This window comes from Taudactylus pleione, unplaced genomic scaffold (genome assembly GCF_031769625.1).
Source record: "Taudactylus pleione unplaced genomic scaffold, aTauple2 ptg000347l, whole genome shotgun sequence".
In the NCBI taxonomy this organism is placed as follows: Eukaryota; Metazoa; Chordata; class Amphibia; order Anura; family Myobatrachidae; genus Taudactylus; species Taudactylus pleione.
Genome location: NW_028284748.1, coordinates 3,023,648 through 3,039,691, shown reverse-complemented (window position 1 = coordinate 3,039,691; position 16,044 = coordinate 3,023,648). Strand labels below are relative to the sequence as shown.

The 16,044-nt window shown below is 46.5% G+C and overlaps 1 protein-coding gene across 7 annotated transcripts in view; it reads left to right on the top strand.

Moving 5' to 3' along the window:
* The window catches only part of ADGRL3 (adhesion G protein-coupled receptor L3), a 558,102-nt gene that overhangs the window by 90,554 nt on the left and 451,504 nt on the right, over positions 1 to 16,044 (top strand). For 6 of the 7 annotated variants that reach the window (XM_088444095.1, XM_088444094.1, XM_088444093.1 and 3 more), the window contains exon 2: positions 11,880 to 11,945. The exons of the other annotated variant lie outside the window; for it this stretch is intronic. In XM_088444095.1, the coding sequence (XP_088300221.1) occupies positions 11,880 to 11,945 (66 nt within the window). The remainder of the gene's footprint in view (positions 1 to 11,879; positions 11,946 to 16,044) is intronic. 7 annotated transcript variants of the gene reach the window in all.

Below are 16,044 nucleotides of genomic sequence, written 5' to 3'. Positions count from 1 at the left end.
TATTAAAATGTATATTAAATAGTCAAGTGCACAGTGTAATTTGTATTTAATTTTTATCTTCCGACCCGAGTGTGGGTGAGGGATCGTAGAGGCACAGGCGACACAACTGCCACAAGAGTAGCTACCAGGCCTTTTCAACATAATGTCTGATACATCACTCTCCTTGTCCGGATATGTCGTAGGTCTCATTAATATATGTGATGTAGATTTGGCCCCCTTCTATATGCCATCATGGGTGGTGCCATCTTATGAAAAAGTAGCGTTTGGTCACTTTTAATAATAGGCCAAAACTTTTTAAGCGATTTTTGCGTTGTCTGAGCGTTGCCATCATAGGTAGTAGTGTATATAAGACGAGACTCCTTCTCGGTGATAGTACTGACATCACTAGGTTCAGTCAAGGACATAAGTTTTGCTTTCTTCAGACATCTGATTAGGGAAGACTGTTGGTAACCCCGCTCCAGAAATCTTCTCATCATCTCTTCTAGTTGAACTTCTCTACATGCCTCTGTAGAGTTAATTCGTATGACGCGTAAATACTGCGACAATGGTAGATTTTCTTTTAGAGCTGTAGGATGGTGACTAGATGGCAACAAAGCCAAGTTTCTATCTGTAATTTCCTAAAAAGGGTAGTGAATAATTTCCCATCGATATAACTGATGGATACATCCAAAAAGTTGATTGTTCTGGCATTGATGTCATAGGTAAATCGGATCGAAGAATTCATTGAATTTAGATTAGCCACCATCGATTCAAAAGCTTCGATGGAACCACGCCAGATTAGGAAGATGTCGTCAATAAAACGTCATACCCAATTTATTTATGGCTAAATATGAGAGGGAGCATATACTATCGGTTTATGGTGATATGATCATGTTTTATTGTCATTTTATTGCCGTTACCCACTAGGACGATGTGCTTAGTACATATGGAAAATGAGGTAAAACCCCCGTTTCTGGGGTTTTACCGCATTGTTCCATTTAGTACATCCCTGCCAATGTGTGAAGTTTGGCACTCTGGAAAATAAACAGTATGCCGGAGTGCCCTCCTACTTTAGTAGAAGCATATAGGTATCCTGTAGATAGAAAGAACATCACTCCACATACTTTTAAATTAAATTAGTGTAAATCTATACCCTGAGGAAAAGACCCATAGAGGTATTGAAATATTGGTAACTATTAATACAGATTTATACTATTTTAAAAGTCTGTGGAGTGCAGCCTCTTCCTTTCTACAGAATACCTATATGATATATATATATATATATATGATGATATATATATATATATATATATAAATAATATCAATATTCACCAACTAATTGTACTATAATTCTCTCTCTAGTGCTTGAATAGGAATCAGTATGTAACCGCCAGCCGCATTAAGTGCCCCCTTAATCCAGTTCTGAGTCTGATAGTAACAGCACGGGAGGAAGCAGAGTTGCAGGCCTGGCCCAGCTCTATCATTAGACAGGGTATGTGTAGAGCTCCAGTGAGTCACTCACTTGGACCCCCACTCCCTGCGCTTTCAGGAGGCTTGGCCCTGCTCAGTTATGCGACGTGATGTCATCACGTGAGGAGGGAGGGATGCTGAGGGGAGAGGGACTGTGCTGAGTGGGGTCTGCTGTGAGGAGACAGGGCTTCTGTGCTGTGAGGGGAGAGGGTTCTGCTGTGAGGGGGAGGGGGTTTGTGCTGTGAGTAGAGAGGGGTGCTTAGAGGTGAAAGGGGTCTATGCTGTGAGTAGAGAGGGGTGTTGTGAGGGGAAAGGGTTGCTGAGAGGGGAGAGGGGTTCTGTGCTGAGACAGGAAGTGAAGGGGGGAGTATGTGGTGCTGTGAGGGGGCAGTATGTGGTGTTGTGAGGTGGGCAGTAACTGGGTCAGTGTGTGCTATGGGGGGGTCAATGTGCTATGGGGGGAAACAAGTGAGCTGGGATGGAGGTCAGTGTGAATGAGTGATTGCTGTGAGAGAGCAGTGAGTCAGTGTGATATGGACTGGCAGTAAGAGCTATAGAGGGGGCAATCAGTGGGGCCAAACTCTGAAAAGCTTAGCAAAAATCAAGTGTATTTATTTTATACATACATAGCCAACGTTTCAAGGCCATGGCGCACCAGGGTGCTGTACAGCAGCATGAATTAGGAATGAAAGTATAGTGCTATGGATTGTTTGAAAGAGGGGGCCCCTAAACCGGTATCTTGCCTAGGGCCCCATGAGGTCTAAATCCGGCTCTGCTTGCCTCACTTTTCTGTAGTCTGTTAATCCTTTCTATGTTTATTTTGTATTATGTGTATTTTAAACTGCAAATCTAAGGCACATTAAGAACTATTGGGAGAAAAGTGCTATTTAAATAAAATTATTATCTGCATTTTTATTTACCTGCAAATCTATACATTCTGGCCTGAAGTCTCTACTTTTACAGGAAGAGCCAGGCTCCCACTTCTGTATGCATCTGATACCCCAATACAATACTCCTCACTCGTTCTGCTACTTGAGAGAGGTTTAGTTAATTCTTACAAAAATAAACTGAATTTCCTCTCATATAAAATACAGGGCCTGATTCAGAGCCGCTCGCAAAAAGCGAGCGCTCGCTCTGAATCAGGGCGTGTGTTTTTTTTTTTTTGTTGCGGCCTCTTGGCCACTCGCATAGCTGTGGGTTACAACCCACAGCTTATGCAAGCGGCCATGATGATAGTCGAGATGGTCAAGACCATCGCGACCATCGGGCTTGCGACGAGACCCTTGCGGTAGGGTCTCGTTGCCACAAGCCCCAGTGGACTTCCTGCACTATTAGAGTAGGAAGTCCACCTACTGACATCACTAGTGATGTCAGTAGGGCCGCCCACAAACGGAGGCGCCTCCGTTTGCTCAGCCACCCCCCCGCCCCGCCTTCCGAACGGGGCAGCTGTCAATCAACATCGACAGCTGCCCCTTTTGGATGCGAGTGCCAGAGCGAGTGCTTTTTACGCTCGCTCCGGGGCTCGCGCGTGCACACTGGACCACCAACGACCCGCTTGCGAGCAGGTCTGAATCAGGCCCATAGTCTGACACATTTGTCAACTGTGGGCAGTGGCCCTGATTCGGAGCCGGACGCTCTGACAGAGCGCTCACTCTGAATCAGGGCCGGCCTTCTTGTTTTTTAGAGCGGCCTCCTGGCCGCTCGCATAGCTGTGGGTGACCACCCACAGCTATAGCGAGCGGCCAGGAAGATGGTCGCGATGGTCAAGACCATTGTGACCATCGGGCTTGCGACGAGACCCTTGTGGTAGGGTCTCATTGCCGCAAGCCCCAGAGTGCTTTCGGCTCTAACAGAGCCGAGAGCACTCCCACTGACATCACTTGTGATGTCAGTGGGGCCGGCCCCAGAAGGTAGGCGTTCCCATGGGAACGCCTCCATCTGGGCAGCCACGCCCCGGCCCGCCCACCAAAGGGGACATGCTGTCACTCAACATCGACAGCAGGCCACCTTTGGTACGAGACCCGGAGCGACGGTTTGCCCGTTGCTATCCTGGTCTCGCGCATGCGCACGACGGAGCCGGCTCCTTCGTGCGAATGCGCACTGGGCCACCATCGACCTGCTTGCGAGCGTATAGCGATTGCGAGCGGGTCTGAATCAGGCCCAGAAATCCGAAAGTGCTGCAGCTAGCATCTATTAGAGAACTGTGCATGCTTTCCAGGCTGCATATGCATCTTTGTGAACATACAGGAGATTCAGAGTTGGACGCATCTCCGCCATTTATGTGTGACTGCTGAATGGGCGTCACTGGATGACAACATGTACACACGCAAGCAAACCATTTTATGGGTGTGTTGCGGGCGTAAAGCTAGTTACTTGCTATTCTGCACCATGTGCATGCAGAGTGGTTGCCAAATTTGAATATCCTGTATTTATAAATATGTGATTATGTAACTAAGAGTATGGATATATTGAAGTTTAAGTGAACATAAATTTAGAAAATATAAAATTGTTACAATGACTAGAAGTCTAGGAAGGAGAATGGGATAAAAGGTAAAATACTGTATAATGGATGAACAGTACATTAGTTACTATGGGCCTGATTCAGCAAGGAACACACGCTAGGAGACGCACGCACCCTTCCCCTGCGAGTATATGCCAATCAATGCATACGCACGGAGACCACAACACAAGATCCAGACACCCAGCCCCATATTAAGCCGCCCATCTCCCTTTACGCACAGCCTGATCAGTACGCAAGATAGCGTAAACATCGGTAACATCAAGAACCATCGGACTCATACAGAACAATAGTGGTTTACCTGACCTGCTGCAGGATTTTGGTTGCTTCCTGTGTACAGCTTACTATATGGCTGTGTATGCCGCCGCACTGCTTAATTATCCATGCCCCTAAATGGCATTATAACGCCTGAGTTCGCCTGACCTCCCCCCATCACCACCCACAATCGTCACTTCCTGTGAATCAATATCGGAAGGGACTGCGTGTAGTCTGCGTACCATAACCCGATCGCACTGGCTAGTTCGCGCACGATCAGTGCGATGCATACGCATGCGCAGTGCGAATTAACCGACCAATTGCGTGCGTTCTCTCCTTTGCGTTCCATGCTGAATCAGGCCCTATGTCAACAGTGACTAGATCGACATCAGAATGCTGGCACAAGCATACTGATACGGTTGTAATGATACTTAGAACATTTTTACCTTGGCATTATTACTATAAACATGCTGCTAAAGTTATAAACAAAAATAAAATAAAAGTTATAAATTATAATGCCTGCATTGTTAAAATAGCACCAGCATTATGGTATCTTCATAGTCACTATTGACATAGGGCCTGATTCAGCAAAGATCGCTATTCAGCTTATACGCATGCAACACAGTTGCTAATATCAGCGGTGAAATGCAAATTCGCATTGCAGTCGCAGCCTAACATAAGGATGCCCACTTCCCCTTACTCACATCCGTATACTTTAGCAACATAGCAAAATATTTGGAAACACATACCTCCCAACTGTCCCGCTTACAGCGGGACAGTCCCGTTTTTCTGGGACTGTCCCGCCCGCGGGCCTCAGTGTCCCGCGGTGGGGGGGAAGTTGAGGAGAGCACACCCGCTGCTCTGCCTAGCAGAGCAGCGGGTGTGCAGAAGGTGAACAGATGCCGTGCGCATCGCACGGCATCTGTTCACTAGCGTAGGGAGAGCCTGGGGGGCTGCCCAGCATCTCTGAGAGTGCTGGGCACGCCCCCTATAGTGACGAAAACGGGGGGAAGCCGAGAGGCCCCGCCCCGTTTTCAGTTGGCTCCGCCCCCTTCTCGGAAGCCACGCCACTTTTTCGGACGCGTACGATCACCATTGTGACCATCGGTGGTTGATGGTCGCGATGGTGGACGGCGCCGTGTGGCTGGACAGCTGAGTAAACCTCAGCTTACTCGGGCTGGCCGGCTTGCGAGCCCAGAATGCTGGCGCTGCGTACGTCCACGCAGTCTCTGGACTGGCCACTCCCGGAAAACGGGGCGAACACGCCCCTGCAATGCCCATGCTAAATCAAGCCCTTAATAAATTTTAGAGTGCAGATCATAAACTTCTAAAATGTTTATACATATGTATATTTTCTAGGGGTGAGCGGGTTCGGATTTCTGAAATCCGAACCCCCCCGAGCCCCCCCGATCCGAGTCCGATCCGAGTCAGGCTCGACTTTTCCCGCCTGACTCGGATCTGACATCGAGGCAAAACGTCATCATCCCGCCTTCCGAGTCTCGCGGGTTTTGGATCCTATATAAGGTACCCGCGTCGGCGCCATTTTCTCACTCGGCTGTGGACAGTGAAGAGGGAGGGTGGGAGTTAGTGCTGTGTAGTGTAGTGTAGTGTAGTGCTGCTGTTGTCCACTACTTCAAAGTCCATAGGGGCTGGCTGTGTTGTGCTGTGCTGCTGTTGTTAATAGGGGCTGTGTCCACTACTTCAAAGTCCATAGGGGCTGGCTGGACTGTGTTGTGCAGTCAGTTCCAAAGTCCTGTGCAGTGTCCCAGTCCTAAAGGGGTGCTGTAGTGTTGTCCAGGGGGTGCTCTGTCCATCAGGGGTGCTCCCCCCAAGTGCTAAAAAAATAATATATTTTCTGTGTTTGTGAATTGTGTGCGCAGTAGCCGCACGTGCATCAACAAAGTAGTGCCAAGCGTGCGCCTGTGTCATAAGTAAAGGGCCGGCTGGCTTGACCGTTAAGGGTGCTGTAACCCCCGAAAGTACACTCCAGTCCAAACCAAAAAAAAAATTATTTTCTGTGTTTGTGAATTGTGTGCGCAGTAGCCGCACGTGCATCAACAAAGTAGTGCCAAGCGTGCGCCTGTGTCATAAGTAAAGGGCCGGCTGGCTTGACCGTTAAGGGTGCTGTAACCCCCGAAAGTACACTCCAGTCCAAACCTAAAAAAAAATTATTTTCTGTGTTTGTGAATTGTGTGCGCAGTAGCCGCACGTGCATCAACAAAGTAGTGCCAAGCGTGCGCCTGTGTCATAAGTAAAGGGCCGGCTGGCTTGACCGTTAAAGGGTGCTGTAACCCCCGAAAGTACACTCCAGTCCAAACCAAAAAAAAATTATTTTCTGTGTTTGTGAATTGTGTGCGCAGTAGCCGCACGTGCATCAACAAAGTAGTGCCAAGCGTGCGCCTGTGTCATAAGTAAAGGGCCGGCTGGCTTGACCGTTAAGGGTGCTGTAACCCCCGAAAGTACACTCCAGTCCAAACCTAAAAAAAAATTATTTTCTGTGTTTGTGAATTGTGTGCGCAGTAGCCGCACGTGCATCAACAAAGTAGTGCCAAGAGTGCCCCTGTGTCATAAGTAAAGGGCCGGCTGGCTTGACCGTTAAAGGGTGCTGTAACCCCCGAAAGTACACTCCAGTCCAAACCAAAAAAAAATTATTTTCTGTGTTTGTGAATTGTGTGCGCAGTAGCCGCACGTGCATCAACAAAGTAGTGCCAAGCGTGCGCCTGTGTCATAAGTAAAGGGCCGGCTGGCTTGACCGTTAAAGGGTGCTGTAACCCCTGAAAGTACACTCCAGTCCAAACCAAAAAAAAATTATTTTCTGTGTTTGTGAATTGTGTGCGCAGTAGCCGCACGTGCATCAACAAAGTAGTGTCAAGCGTTCGCCTGTGTCATAAGTAAAGGGCCGGCTGGCTTGACCGTTAAGGGTGCTGTAACCCCCGAAAGTACACTCCAGTCCAAACCAAAAAAAAAATTATTTTCTGTGTTTGTGAATTGTGTGCGCAGTAGCCGCACGTGCATCAACAAAGTAGTGCCAAGCGTGCGCCTGTGTCATAAGTAAAGGGCCGGCTGGCTTGACCGTTAAGGGTGCTGTAACCCCCGAAAGTACACTCCAGTCCAAACCAAAAAAAAAATTATTTTCTGTGTTTGTGAATTGTGTGCGCAGTAGCCGCACGTGCATCAACAAAGTAGTGCCAAGCGTGCGCCTGTGTCATAAGTAAAGGGCCGGCTGGCTTGACCGTTAAGGGTGCTGTAACCCCCGAAAGTACACTCCAGTCCAAACCTAAAAAAAAATTATTTTCTGTGTTTGTGAATTGTGTGCGCAGTAGCCGCACGTGCATCAACAAAGTAGTGCCAAGCGTGCGCCTGTGTCATAAGTAAAGGGCCGGCTGGCTTGACCGTTAAAGGGTGCTGTAACCCCCGAAAGTACACTCCAGTCCAAACCAAAAAAAAATTATTTTCTGTGTTTGTGAATTGTGTGCGCAGTAGCCGCACGTGCATCAACAAAGTAGTGCCAAGCGTGCGCCTGTGTCATAAGTAAAGGGCCGGCTGGCTTGACCGTTAAAGGGTGCTGTAACCCCCAAAGTACACTCCAGTCCAAACCAAAAAAAAATTATTTTCTGTGTTTGTGAATTGTGTGCGCAGTAGCCGCACGTGCATCAACAAAGTAGTGCCAAGAGTGCGCCTGTGTCATAAGTAAAGGGCCGGCTGGCTTGACCGTTAAAGGGTGCTGTAACCCACAAAGTACACTCCAGTCCGAACCAAAAAAAAATTTATTTTCTGTGTTTAGCCGCACGTATATATCAAATCGATATAACATAAATGGAGGACCAAACTTTCTCCGATAAAAATAAAATAGAGAAAGATCAAGAACCACTTCCTCCTAGTGCTGAAGCTGCTGCCACTAGTCATGACATAGACGATAACATGCCATCAACGTCGTCTGCCAAGGCCGATGCCCAATGTCATAGTAGAGGGCACATACAATCCCAAATGGCAAAGTTCAGGAAAATGACCTTGAAAAAGACATTTAAATCAGCTGAAGAGAAACGTAAACTTGCCAATATGCCATTTACGACACGGAGTGGCAAGGAACGGCTAAGGTCGATCCCTAGTATGTTCATGACTAGTGGTTCAGCTTCACATGACGATGGAAGCACTCCTCCCACTAAAAAAATCAAAAGAGTTAAGCTGGCAAAAGCACAGCGAAGAACTGTGCTTTCTAAGAAGATATCACAAATCCCCAAAGAGAGTCCAAGTGTGGTGGTGGTTGCGATGCCTGACCTTCCCAGCACTGGACGGGAAGAGGTGGCTCTTTCCACCATTTGCACGCCCCCTGCAAGTGCTGAAAGGAGCACCCACAGTCCACTTGCTGATATGCAAATTGAAGATGTCACTGTTGAAGTACAACAGGATGAGGATACTGGTGTAGCTGGCGCTGAGGAGGAAGTTGGCGAGGAGGATTCTGATGGTGATGTGGTTTGTTTAAATCAGGCTCCGGGGGAGACAGTTGTTGTCCGTGGGATGAAAAAGCCCATCACGGTCATGCCTGGGCAGAAGACCAAACATTCCACCTCTTTGGTCTGGCAATATTTCTATCCAAATCCGGACAACAACTGTCTTGCCATATGTACCATATGTAAAGGTGAAATAAGTAGGGGTAGGGACGTCAACCACCTAGGAACATCCTCCCTTATACGGCACCTGCAGCGCGTTCATAAAAAGTTACTGTCAAGTTCAGAAACTTTGGCTCAGACCGTAAGCAGTCCAGGGACACCTAAATCCCGTTGTCCTGTTGTATCCAAGCGCCTGCAAACCACACCGTCAACTCCCTCCTCGTCAATTTCCTCCTTAGTCAGGATCGGAAGTAGTCCTGCAGGCCATATCACTGGCATGACTGACTCTCCTATCCGGGATTCCTCCGGAGGATCCTGCATTGCTACGCCTACTGCTGCCGCTGCTGCTGTTGCTGCTGCTGCTGGGAGTCGTTCATCATCCCAGAGAGGAAGTAGGAACACCACTACTTTTACTAAACAATTGACCCTCCAACAGTCCTTAGCGAGGAGGATGAAGTACGACAGCAGTCATCCTGAAGCAAAACGTATAACTGAGGCCTTGACTGCTATGTTGGTGTTAGACGTGCGTCCGGTATCCGCCATTAGTGCAGTGGGATTTAGACAATTGATGGAGGTAGTGTGTCCCCGGTTCCAAATCCCGTCTAGATTCCACTTCACTAGGCAGGCGATACCGAGACTGTACAGAAACGTCAGAAAGTGTCCTCAGTGTCCTGAAAAATGCCGTTGTACACAATGTCCACTTAACCACGGACATGTGGACAAGTGGAACAGGGCAGACTAAGGACTATATGACTGTGACAGCCCACTGGGTAGATGTATCACCTTACGCAGCAACAGCAGCAGCGTCACCAGTAGCAGCATCTCAGAAACGCCAGCTCGTTACAAGGCAGGCTACGCTGTGTATCACCGGTTTCAGTAAGAGGCACACCGCCGACAACCTCTTAGAGAAACTGAGGGAAATCATCGCCCAGTGGCTTACCCCACTTAGACTCTCCTGGGGATTTGTGATATCTGACAACGCCACCAATATTGTGCGGGCATTACATCTGGGCAAATTCCAGCACGTCCCATGTTTTGCTCACACAATAAACTTGGTGGTGCAGAATTTTCTGAAAAGCGACAGGGGTGTGCAGGAGACGCTTTGGGTGGCCCGAAAAATTTCTGGCCACTTTCGCCATTCAGCGACTGCGTGCCGAAGACTGGAGCGCCAGCAAACACTCTTGAACCTGCCCCGCCATCACCTGAAGCAAGAGGTTGTGACGCGGTGGAACTCAACCCTCTATATGCTTCAGAGGATGGAGGAGCAGCAAAAGGCCATACAAGCCTATACATCCACCTATGACATAGGCAAAGGAGGGGGTATGCACCTGACTCAAGCGCAGTGGAGAATGATTTCCGTGTTGTGCAAGGTTCTTCAGCCCTTCGAACTTGCCACACGTGAAGTCAGTTCAGACACTGCCAGCTTGAGTCAGGTCATTCCCCTCATCAGGCTTTTGCAGAAGCAGCTGGAGAAAGTGAAGGAGGAGCTAAGACGGAGCGATTCCGCTCGGCATGTGGGACTTGTGGATGAAGCCCTTCATTCGCTTTGCCAGGATTCCAGGGTGGTCAATCTGTTGAAATCAGACCACTACATTTTGGCCACCGTGCTCGATCCTAGGTTTAAAGCCTATGTGGTGTCTCTCTTTCCGGCCGACACAAGCCTGCAGAGGTGCAAAGACCTGCTGGTGAACACACTGTCAGCTGAAGCGGAACGTGACACGTCAACGGCTCCTTCTTCATTTTCTCCCGCAACTGGGGCTGCCAGGAAAAAACTTAGGTATCCTAAGCAACCCGCTGGCGGTGATGCAGGGCAGGCAGGACCAAGTTTGGACATCTGGTCCGGACTGAAGGACCTGGCAACAATTTCTGACATGTCTACTGTCACTGCATATGATACTGTCACCATTGACAGAATGGTGGAGGATTACATCGGTGACAGCATCCAAGTAGGCATGTCAGACAGTCCATACCTGTACTGGCAGGAAAAAGAGGCAATTTGGAGGCCCCTGTACAAACTGGCTCTATTTTACCTGAGTTGCCCCCCCTCCAGTGTGTACTCCGAAAGAGTGTTTAGTGCAGCCGGGAACCTTGTCAGCGAAAGGCGTAGGAGGTTGCTTCCACAGAATGTGGAGAAGATGATGTTCATCAAAATGAATTATCAGCTCTTCCAGGGAGACCAGCCTCCAGAAGGTACAGAGGGACCTGTGGTGGTGGATTCAAGTGGGGACGAGTTAATACTTTGTGAGGATGAGGATGTACACACTGAAGAGGGTGAGGAATCGGTGGATGAGGAGGATGAGGATGACATCTTGCCTCCGTAGAGCCAGTTTGTGCAGGGACACATTAATTGCCAGCTTGTTTTGTGGGGGCCCAAACGAACCAATCATTTCAGCCACAGTTGTGTGGCAGACCCTGGCGCTGAAATGATTGATTTGTTAAAGTGTGCATGTCCTGTTTATACAACATAAGGGTGGGTGGGAGGGCCCAAGGACAATTCCATCTTGCACCTCTTTTTTTCTTTGCATTATGTACAGTTTGGGGCCTAGTTTTTCTAACTGCCATCCTGCCTGCCACTGCAGTGTCACTCCTAGATGGGTCACGTGTTTGTGCCGCCCACTCGTGTCGCTTAGCATAGTCATCCAGCTACCTCGGTGCAACCTTTTGGACATAAAAACACTATTGTGAGGTGTGAGGTGTTCAGAATAGACTGGAAATGAGTGGAAATTAAGGTTATTGAGGTTAATAATAGCATAGGAGCAGAAAAACCTACAAATTCTGTGATTTTAGCTGTTTTTATGCTTTTTTTCAAAAAAATACAGATCCAAAACACAAAACCCAGAACCCAAAACACGGAAGGGTGGTTTTGGCAAAACCAATCCAGATCCAAAACACGAAGAAAGATCCAGATCCAAAACCAAAACACGAAAAGTGGCCGGTGCACACCCCTAATATTTTCTATCTATAAAGTTGTAAAACGGCTGTTAAAGTAGCCTTATTAGAAACAAAAATATAAGAATTAACTAATATTGTGCCTTTTTTATTTTCAGGTCACATTTCTTATAATGTTCCTTCCAATCATATTGATTCTAATATAGAAAGATCCTCATCTAGAGGTAAGTTTTATATTCCTTTCTCTCTATACAGAACTAAAGGTTTCTGGATTTTACCTCACATACCTCACTTGTCTACTGTGCTGGCAGTATCTGGGCAGAATTTACGAAGCAGCAGCTTCTGGAAGCTGCTGCTTCCTGGCGGGTTGCAGGCGAATATTGTAAACGGCACTCGGAGCCAGTGTAAAGCACGCTGGGCTTTACACTGACTCCAGGTGCCGTTTTAAATATGTACCTGCAACCTGCCGGGAAGCTTCATAAATTCTGCCCTCTGTCTCTACACCCAAACCCCCTTCTTTCCCATGTCTTATGCTCCCTCCCCTGTACGGAAGTTATGTCTTATATACTCGTATATTAGAATAATAATAGAGTACAGATGCTACCCAAAATAAAGCCCTTGGTTTCTATTATAAATAATCTGTCAATATAAATTAACTCATATGCGTTTAAATACGGGATAAGTTTTATTAAAAATTTTTGTAGGCTTCCTGTGTCCGAATAGGCCATTGAATTTGATTTGAGCAATTTTGCCTGCCAGAATGAACTCTTATATTTTGCCAGGATTTATGGCAGGTTTTCCAGCCATTTCTAAAATCAGCTTAATGTATCCAACAATTTGTATTAAGAAAATGCAAAAATAAACAGAATACGTGGTTATTTTGCTGTGATCTTCTGTCAGTTTGGTCTTTGACAAATCTGGAAATTTGTAGGGTGCGTATCCACTAGCAGATAGTGGAACGACAGTACGATTACAACTTTGTAATCGTACAGTCGTTCCTCTTCCCCTGCAGTGCCTACACTGAACGATATGTTCGTTCAGTGCAGGCACCCTCCCTCATCCCTGAACATGGTCAATCTGTAGTTATCGGCAGATTGACCAGCATTTTCAGGCGATGATGACCAGCGGGAGTGCGCTCTGCTTGTCGTTTTTGACAGTTTCATGCCCAAATTGTGAACGATTAATGAACGATTTAACGATATTGTTATCATTCAGTTGCTTATTTTAATCGGCTAGTGGATACCCACCTTAACTCAAAAGGCTTCTGATAACCATTGATTTGACCATGTTCCTAAACATGGTTATTTCCCATACATTAGTTACCAATAGGCCTTTTTCATTTAATTTGCTTTATAGAACAAGAATGATTAATTTTGGGATTATCTTTTTAAAATTGGCATTAACCAAAACAGGAATACAAAGGTGTTACTGTATATGCTGTTAAATGAAACATAAAGTGAATCTAAACCTGAAAATCAAATTTCTAATTAAAACTATGCGGAGTTACTGTATATTTATATTTTGCCTTATGTTAATACAGGTTCATTATTAAGATTTTGAAATGTTAAGCTTTGTATATTCTTGCTTCATAAGTCAGCACTAAACAAACTAACGCATTACAGGCTCATTCTGAAGTACTTGTGATATATACCTCAACATCTGTGACCACATCACACTATCTGTTACTACATAGACTTATTCTATTTTATTACAACTGCAGTATTTAATTTTGCATCGCAGTATTTATATTTACATCTCTGCAGCCAATATTTCCATGAGAAAGTAGAAGTATCAGGTACACTGTGTGGGTCCGGTTCAGTGTTACTCGCACTGCGCAGTTTTGATCGCACTGCGTTAACGGAACTAAACAAGGATATACAAGCAGAGTTGCATGCTATCACACCGACCCTGTGAATGTGCTAGTTCATATAGCCATCATCATTATCAGCTGGAAGATCACTGCGTATGCACAACTCTGCAAGCTCTCACGCAATCTACGCGCAAATGCCCTGTTACCACCTATTGCAGCCGCAAGTGGAGTTGCAACTTAAATGGGCATGACTCAGAATCGCCTGTAAATGCATACATTCCATTAAGGAACAAGATTCGTCCTCAAAATTGACTTGCATACAATTTTGAGTTAGTCCCTGTACATGCACAGATTAGTATTTAGGCTATAAACCTGCGCTAGACAAAGAGCATGATGCAAGTTCAAATGTAAACCACTTGAAAAAATTATGTGGCTATGTAGTAATATAAAGATAATTTGTCTGTTACTATGTTTATTAAAGAAAAACACTTCCATATGCATACAAATCATTCAGTACAAACACCCAAAAAAACAAAAAGCAGGCTGTCTTGGTAATTCCCCTGCAAAGACCTTAATTAATACAGACATAATTCATATTTTTTATTGGCTCTGCTGCTTTTTTTTTTGTTCAAAAGGCATACTGTAAGTAATATAAAATAACTAACCAACAAACAAGCTATGCCAATAAAAAAAATTGACCCTTCATTTTGACCTTTCAGTCAAGGCTTGGGGTGCCCTGAAGAGGGGGACCTCTTTATTGAGGGGGTCCCCAACTCCCCAGGGATCACCGGCCTTGGCTGACTAATGGTCTGGGGTAATGCTTTGGCCCGGGGGACCCGGTAAAAGGGTTCCCCTGGCTGTGGCATTACTCCCCCGCTAGAAAAAGTTCAGTGCTGGTTATGGAAAATACAGAGTACCCCTATGCTTTTTGTCCCCTGTATTTTCATAACCAGGAACAGCACAGAGCCCAATGCTGGTTGTGCTAAAATTTAAATACAGAGGACCCCTACATTGTTTGTCCTCTGTATTTAGCACAACCAGGACCGGGTGTGAAAAGCCCAGAGCTGGTTGTGCATTGTGGGGGGGGGGGGGGGGGGGGGGGCAGGCACTGATCCATGCGTGCATTTTTGACAGATGCTTGATCTCCCTGCTCCGTGCAAGAATCTGTTTACTATCATGCACGATATGAAGATTTGCAAATCATTAGCTCGTGCAGCTTTTGCTGCACATCGTGTCCTGGAGCTGCCGGGGAGAGTTCAAGGGAAATCGTTTACGAGATTGGATCATTACCTACATCATACCGTGTGTACCCACCTTTAGAATCAGTACTACTTCTCCCTGGGTTTCTGAACACTGGGACCTGTACACCTAAGGATGCTGGGCCAATACAAAGTAGCTTTGGAACCTTTCTCGTACCTCTGGCAAGGGTGTGTACCAGAGAAAATAAATTATATTTTAATTTTAATAATAAAGAACAGTACCCACATATAGTATATAATTTACAATATATAATAGAGCACTGCTTAATGAAGAGAAGTGAAGTTTGCTTCGGTACAAATGTCAGTGTCCCCTAAACCACATGCAATTCAAGGGTTTAGAAAATCGACAGTTATCCCCGAATATCACCAGCTGCTGCAATTTGCACCCACCAAATCTCCGTCCATCTGATTTTGTTGGCGGTTTTGATAACTCTGCATTTTTATTACATTTCCCCACAAAACATTTAATTCACTAATTTATCATACAGGTAAAAAATGTCAACAACTCTGGTGAAATTACATAACTGTCCTTCTTCCCAGTCTGAGTACTGATTTACCCACAGGACCAGCAGATGAAAATCATAGAGAAAATGCTTTTTCAATGTTTAAAGATATTTGTCCAGAAACTGTTTCAATTTGCATGCACGAATCAGCTAGCTAGCTCACACGCGCATATCGGCGAGTAGCTGTTGTGGGTGCAGGGTGGTTCCATTGCAATGGGGCGCAGAGGGTAAGGGCCCCCAGACATAGATCATATAGTTGTTTATTAAGTTACCAGAAGTGCCTGCTAAGCAATTGGGTGCCGACTAGGGGTGAGCGGGTTCGGATTTCTGAAATCCGAACCCCCCCGAGCCCCCCCGATCCGAGTCCGATCCGAATCAGGCTCGACTTTTCCCGCCTGACTCGGATCTGAAATCGAGGCAAAACGTCATCATCCCGCCTTCCGAGTCTCGCGGGTTTTGGATCCTATATAAGGTACCCACGTCGGCGCCATTTTCTCACTCGGCTGTGGACAGTGAAGAGGGAGGGTGGGAGTTAGGGCTGTGTAGTGTAGTGTAGTGCTGCTGTTGTCCACTACTTCAAAGTCCATAGGGGCTGGCTGTGTTGTGCTGTGCTGCTGTTGTTAATAGGGGCTGTGTCCACTACTTCAAAGTCCATAGGGGCTGGCTGGACTGTGTTGTGCAGTCAGTTCTCCATAGGGGCTGTGTCCACTCCAAAGTCCTGTGCAGTGTCCCAGTCCTAAAGGAGTGCTGC